This window comes from Orycteropus afer, unplaced genomic scaffold, assembly GCF_000298275.1.
Source record: "Orycteropus afer afer isolate SDZICR_OR568_19922 unplaced genomic scaffold, OryAfe1.0 scaffold00450, whole genome shotgun sequence".
NCBI lineage: Eukaryota > Metazoa > Chordata > Mammalia > Tubulidentata > Orycteropodidae > Orycteropus > Orycteropus afer.
The window spans coordinates 2,360,318-2,368,177 of NW_006922037.1; the positions used below are offsets into that span (position 1 = coordinate 2,360,318).

Below are 7,860 nucleotides of genomic sequence, written 5' to 3' on the forward strand. Positions count from 1 at the left end.
CTTTTCTGACATCCATTTTGGTCTTTTCTTCCTTTCTTGTCTTTTCAATGACCTCTTACTTTCTTCATGGATGATGTTCTTGATATCATCCCACAATTCCTCTGGTTCTTGGTTCAATGCATCAAATCTATTCTTTAAATGTTCTCTAAATTCAGAAGGGATATTATCAAGGTCATATTTTGGCTCTTGTGGACTTCTTTTCATTGTTTTCAACTTCAACTTGAACGTGCATATGAGCAGTTGATGGTCTGTTCCACAATCAGCTCCTGGCCTTGTTTTGCCAAAGATACTGAACTTCTCCATCACCTCTTGCCACAGATGTAGTCAATGTGATTCCTGTGTATTCCATCTGTGCAGTCCAGTTGCACAGTCATCGCTTATGTTGTTGAAAAAAGGCATTTGCAGTGAATAAGTCATTGGTCTTGCAAAATTCTATCATGCAATCTCCAGCATCATTTCTATCACCAAGACTATATTTTCCAACTACCAGTAACTCTTCTTTGCTTCCAACTTTTGCATTCCAGTCACCAGTGATAATCAACACATCTTGACTGTATGTTCGGTCAATTTCAGACTGCAGAAGTCAGTAGAAATCTTCAATTTCCACTTTGGCTTTGGTGGTTGGTGCATAAATTTGAATAATAGTAGTAGTAACTCGTCCTCCTTGTGGGCATATGGATATTATCCTATTACTGACAGTGCTGTACTTCAGGACAGATTTTGAAACATTCTTTGTGATGATGAATGCCACACCATTCCTCTTTGCCATACCCAGCATAGAAGAGCATATGGTTGTCTTTTTCAAAATGGCCAAAACTAGTCCATTTCAGCTCACTAATGCCTAGGATATTGATCTTTATGCACTCCACTTCATTTTTGAAAACCTCCAATTTTCCTAGATTCATACTTCGTACATTCCATGTTCCAATTTTTAATTGATGTTTGCATCTGTTTCTACTCATCTTGAGCTGTGCCACATCAGCCAGTGGAGGTCCCAAAAGCTTTATTCTAACCATATTGTTGTCTCTACTCTGAGGAGTCAGCTCTTCCCCAAATTCTGAGTGCCTTCTGACCTGATGGGCTCATCTTCTGGCACTGTATCATACAATGCTTCAGAGCTATTCATAAAGGTTTCCAGTAATATATCAGACAGTGTTTCACTGCTATTTATAACATTTTCACTGGCCAATTCTTTGAGAAGTGGATGGCCTCTTCCTTCTTCCAAGTCTGTCTTAGCCCAGAAGCTCCACTGACATCTGTCCACCATAGGTAGCCCTGCCGACATTTTGCAACACAATGGTATAGCCTCCAGACTCACAGCAACACAGAAGCCACCACAGGACAAAATAACAGACAAGTTCATCTCCCTTAGTTGTTCCTAATCCCTCTGCACCTGCCTAGCTCAGGCAATGGCCTTAAAATAGAGCTGGCCACAAGCAAAAAGCAGCCCCCAAACCCCAACCCAACTACCTCGGGCCCTGACCTTAATACAGAGCCACACCCAAGTGAAATATGCATCAACCAAACAATATGCCACAAGACAGATTATTGCATATACCCTATACTTGTATGTGCATTTCTATATAAATCTGTATCAGATATAATATTCACTTCTACGAAGAGTATGAAATAGTACAATACCAAATTTTCTGCCATAATCTGTATTACAATATATACACATTTATTTAAATTTTTGAAGATTCTGTCAATTTTAAAAGATGATTTGATTTGATATTACACAAGGGGAATGAGCCATGTTTGAACAGTAGTTACAGTGTTCAGTGCTAACCCAAGGTTTGAACCCACCTACCACTCTGCAGAAGATAGATGTGGCAATCTCTTTCCATTTACAGTTTTTGGAAACCCTAGAGGTCACTTCTACTTTTTCCTTTAAGGTCACTATGCTCAGAATTTATTAAATGGCAATGGATTTGGTTTTAACAATTTTAGAAAATTTTTCTCACCTCTTGGGAGTGGTCTGAATTGCTTCCTTGAGGTAAAGAATAAGGTGTTCCTTGGGATTCCTTAAGTTTTTCTTTTAGTTTAGCATTCTCTTGTTCCATTTGAAATAGCTGATGCTGAAGTTTAACAACACTTTGCCGGAGATTAGCTTCACTTGATTTTGTGGTTTCAAAACAAATATGTAACTCATTGTAAAGCTGTTCCAAAAAAATATGCAAATTTTATTAATAACAAATAAAATGGTTATAGTCTATATATATACACATAAATACATATATATATATATATAAAGAGAGAGAGAGAGAGAGAGATGTTATCTATAACATAGTTCTTGTCCTAAAGTTATTAATATTTGAAGAAGGGAACCAAAATATAACAGCTAGAAAATTAAATAATTAAATATCAATATAAAATGATGTCATAAAGGCAGTATGTATTATTGGCCAAAGTAGTACAGGAGAAGTGTGTTAAATTTCTAAGGAGGACAGAAATACTCTTAGCTAGCCAAATTAATCCTGGAAAGCTTCATGAAGAACAAAAGACTTGAATTGAACCATAAGAGAAGTATGGTAATTGACCAGATGTAAAGAAAAAGTCATTCTAAGGATAGCAGACATGTGAAAAAAATAATGTACACTGGAAGGGAAGGGTAGAAGGGGAGTATGTGTAGATCAGACTAATTGTATGTAGTATATTTAGTTGAAAAAAAAAAAAAAGAAAAACCAGGAATTTTTCACTGAGAACTCATTAAACCTGAGGTACATAGTAAGTACTCCAGGTTATGAACGTCCAAGTGTCCGACTTATGGACTACTTGTACATGTCCTTTAATGTTATGTAAATTTGTCTTCACTTCAAAACAACTGAACCAATCCCTATTCATAGGAAATTCTTCATTACAATCACCTTCACTTGCTGCCCACACAGCTTCTAATCACTGAAAAAGTACTGAGCCTTTTCTTGCACTAACCAAAAATCCAAATCAAACCCACTTGCGATGGAGAGGATTCCAATTCGGTGACCCTATAAGACACGGCAGAACTGCTCTTTAGGGTTTCTAAGGCTGTAAATCTTTACAGAAACAGACTGCCAGAGTCACTGGCAGTTTCAACATGCCAACCTTTCAGTTAGTAGCTGAGTGTTTTAATGACACCACCAGGGGATTTTTCTCACACTAAATAAAAAACCAAACCAAGCTCAATGCATTCAAGTCAGTTCTAACTCAGCAACTCCCCAGTGGGTTTCCAAGGCTGTAAATCTTTACATAAGCAGACTGCCTCATCTTTCTTCCACAGAACAGCTGGTGGGTTCAAACCACCTACCTATTGGTTAACAGCCAAATGCCTTAACCACTACACCACCAGAGGTCCTTTCTTGCACTAAGGTAAGGCCAAATAAGAACTATATGTACCTGTTCATACAAATTTGACTTAGCAACACACTTAGGAATAGATTTCATTCATAACCCAGGCACTGCCTATATATTCCCATTTAATATAAATTAGTTTCTACAAACAAAATAGGCAAGGAGAAGCAGATAAAGTAAGAGATAAAGTTGGGCAATAAGATTGAAGACAGAATGTAAAGATGCTTCAAAGAAAGATTAAGAGGATGGACTTGCTCCTACACACATTAGGGCACTATTGAAGACCTTGAAGAGATTAAAACATGAAAAAATAACACCTTTTTAAAAAAATTGAGTCAAGGCAAGGGACATTAAATAAGTTTAAAAGAAGAATTTATTAAAACTATGACACAACACAGTAGATAAATGGTGTCATTGGAAGAATAATATGTGCCTAGCAATGGTATTACTCTACTCATGAACTTTGCTTTGTGAAAATCCAAACTTATGGATGGGAACAGATGAGACACAATTCAGTCTGTGGTAGTGATGTACATACAGAATCTTTACATATATTTGCTGTTAATAATAGAACAGTTACCCAAGAGCTAAGACTTCTTTTTAAAAAAAGAAAAAAAAGAAAAGATTAATAGTGAGATAACAAAAGTGATCTTAAAATTCCCAAAGTGAACAGTCTCAAAGCTACCTAGCTGACACAGTAGGTTTAGGTTAGCTCAACCAATCTAGCTCCCCTATCATGGGAAATAAGGAATATCTTTCCTCAGTATTATCAGCCTCGTCTCATGGAAAGAATTTAACTACACAAAAGAGGTAACACTTTAGTTCATCTATACACTTAGGATTCAGGCACTTTTTTGTATGTATGCTACACTTTAATAAATAAAAAGTTCAAAATTTAAAAAAGGCTTGTGAAACCTCTTTAATACTTTTCCTCAGAGATACTTAAAAAAAAAAAAAAACTCACTACCATTGGGTGGATTCAACTCACAGCGACCCCTCCTTGGATTTTCGAGGCAGTATCTCTATGAAAGTAGAGTTCCCGATCTTCCTTCTGAAGAGTGGCTGGTGGGTGTGAATCACCAGCCTTCCAGTCAGCAGCCCAAATGCCTCAGGCAATATGCCACCACAGCTCCCAGAGATAAAATTTCTCATAAAAAGTGTCCTCCAAAACTCCTCAGGCATATAATTAACTCAATCTGCTTTTTTCTCTTCTATGATGGATTATATGTCTGTATCATTGTAGAAAAACTTTCAATAATTCATTTCACTTTACAGTCAAAGCTTAAACAATTTTTTATGGAGGGTTACCTATACAATTTATAAGGAATTTCAGCATATAAATTTGTATTCTCCCTTCCCATTACCTTTGTATTAGGGAGTGTGTACACGGTCCTTTTCATAGCTGATCCATGAGATGTTCTAGGACGGAAAAGGAGTATATAGGAACCTGACAGCTCTGAGGGACAATGAAGGGGTCAAAGTGGGCCCTGTAACACCTACCTGTACTTAGTTGCTGCTTTCATGACTAGGTTCAATGTAGAAAAAAAAAAAAAAAAGTGAAATCTGGAGATAAGAGCGAAGATGGCTAGAGGGTAGAATAAGTGAAAAGAAGAATAAGTGAAAAACTACCCCAAAGCATAAAAGAGTCAGTTAGTTAGTAAATAGATTTAACCACTTTCTCTTAGTTTTATGCTTTATCATATTAAACTTACACTTTTGAAAAAATGATAGAATATTAAAGAACTCACAAGTTTCAAATATTTAAGAATTTCATGAACACTGATAATTGTTTACAAAGAAAAACTTACAGCTTCCCTCCCAACTCCCAAGGTGCAGGCATGATGTGGTGTGTGATCAGGACTGAGGAACAATCTACTGGCCACCAATGTTAAAGGTATGGTGTACCTTTCTCTTGGGAGTCCAATCTTGGGGTCTTCCTTCACAGATATAAGGCTATGAGCCTATTCATTCACGGAAGAAGGCTTTAGCTTAATGTCTCTTTTCTTGTTTCTTCTCTTTTCTCCCCTTCTTTTGCCAAGCAGTTTATAAACCAGCACTCCTATTCAAGAGTTGCCCTAGGCTGATCTGATACAACTGGCTAAGCAACTCTACACACCAGGGCAAACTCACTGCCTTTCTCTCAATCTCCCTCCTTCTAAGAAGCTGGGGAGAAAGAACTGAGAAAGCTAGGAGCAGATAATTTAGATCAGCACTGCTCTAGGATAATGAGACATATCTTGTCTTATTTTTTCTCCAAATACAGATCTCCTACTTGCCTGTTTTCTGTGATGGTTAACCAACATCATTAATAGCTATAAGACCACACAGGGTGGACTGAGAGGGAAAGCAGCAAAGGCATCCCTCCAGCCATTTTTAATTCTAGGCCCCAGTCCACCAGCAGAATGGCTAGAAGAGTCTTCAAGCAAGTTAGGCCTATCTTTATTTTTAAAGGATTTTTTTTAGTACAAAGCTTCAGGGTGAAAAAAAAAAAAGTTTGTTTTTTTAGTAGTTCTTGCAGGAAGGCAAAGGTTTCAGGTATATCAATGGCCTGAGTACATACTATCTTACTCTCATCTCATTGTTGTTGTTGTTGTATGCCGTCGAGTCAGCCCCGACTCATAGCAACCCCTCCTTGGGTTTCCGAGGTAGTATCACAGTAGGATTGCCCAACCTTCCTTCCGAGGAGTGGCTGGTGAGTTTGAACCGCCAGCCTTCTGGTTAGCAGTCAAGTGCCTTAGGCACTATGCTACCAGAGCTCCTCTCATCTCATTAAGTACAGTTAAAAAAAAAAAGTAATAATAAATTCTCAAATGGGTAAATAAGGTAATGTAATAAATTCATTCATTTACATTGGATTAGGTATCCTGAGTTAGTAACTTTTTGCCTCTTAGCAATCAGAATTCCCTGTAGTAGGTTTTAGAGAAGCTCTTTTTTCTAAAAAAACTTCCTTCAGAAAATCTGGAATGCATCAGTGTTGCAGGATTTTGTAAGGTTTAGGCTTTAAAATATGTAATCATATATTCCCTTATATACTTTAAAAGTATTAATCATTATAACCTATAATAATTTATTATGTTTGCTATCATTCAGGCTAATTTCTGTTGAGAAATTGAAGTAAATAAAGGTTAAGAGAATGTACAGAGGATGGAATGCAAGTAATCTCCAGGAATGGGATCAAATAACCCAAGTCTTTAATGTTCAGGAGCTTTTAGTACTCTTCTCATATTTTTATTAAGGTAAGGGAAGAAGATGATACTTCAGTTACCTTAACAATTAGAAAATACATATGCTCTGTGACTCACTGATATTAATTCATTTAAAGAACATGCATACTATTTGCTACTTTTATTGAGACAATAAATTATACAGGTAAAAACTACATCTGTTTACAGCAAAACAAAAATGAAGAGGAAAAATTGTGAGTTAGCGTGCAAGACAGACTAAAAGTATGTATAAGCTAACATCTTATTTTATCGGATTGATATTGGTTTGTGTCAGGTAATTATCATTAAATAGAACAAAAGGTGATAAAATATGTATTTAGTATCCCAAAACATCAGATATTCTAGAAATCATACTGATTATAAATTCTACCTATATGTAAATCACACACATACATATAAATGATGTACAGATGTAGAAAAATTATTTAAAAGTATATAAATGCCCATATCTTCTAAGGGAGAAAACACACTAGCTTACTTTAATTTCCCTCAATAATGGCTATTTCTCTTCTACAATAGACTAATGAACTATAAGACTAAATATATAAGACTAATGAACTATAAGACTAAAAATCAAAGGCTTGGAAAAGATATATCAAGCAAATGGCAACAGTGAAAGAGCAGGAGAGGCAATATTAATTTCTGATCAAATTGACTTTAAGACAAAAACCACCATACAAGACAAGAAAGACATTATATAATGATTAAAGGATCAAATGAACATAAGATATAACCATAATAAATATCTATGGACCCAATGAAAGAGCCACAAAACACATAAATCAGACTTTAAAAGACTTGAGAAGTCAAATAGATAACTCCACAGTCATAGGGGGAGACTCTTAATACACCACTTTCTTTGAAAGATAGAACAACTGGAAAGAAACTCAACAAAGATGCAGAAGAGCTAAAGAACACAATCCACCAACTTGACCTTACAGACATCTACAACACTTCACCCAACAGCAACACAATATACATTCTTTTCTAGTGCACATGGAACATTTTCCATGATAAAACATACGTTAGGCCATAAAGTGAGCCTTAATAAATTTAAAAACACTGAAATACTGCAAAACAACTTCTCAGATCATAATGCTATCAAATTAGAAATCAGCAAAGGAAGATCAATGGGAAAAAAGTAAACACATGGAAACTGAACAATACCTTCCTTGAGAAAGACTGGGTAAGAGAAGAAATAAAAATAGAAATTTAAAAATTCCTTGAATCAAATGAGAATGAAAACACAACATACCAAATCTTTGGGACACAGCAAAAGCAGTGATCAGAGGCCAATTTATAGCAATAA

The 7,860-nt window shown here is 35.9% G+C and overlaps 1 protein-coding gene across 1 annotated transcript in view; it reads right to left on the minus strand.

The window, feature by feature from the left end:
• The window catches only part of LOC103208537 (centlein-like), a gene marked incomplete at its 5' end in the record, with an annotated part of 460,544 nt that overhangs the window by 345,324 nt on the left and 107,360 nt on the right, over positions 1 to 7,860 (minus strand). Inside the window, one exon of the mRNA XM_007954241.2 lies at positions 1,965 to 2,159. Within this exon, the coding sequence (XP_007952432.2) occupies positions 1,965 to 2,159 (195 nt within the window). The remainder of the gene's footprint in view (positions 1 to 1,964; positions 2,160 to 7,860) is intronic.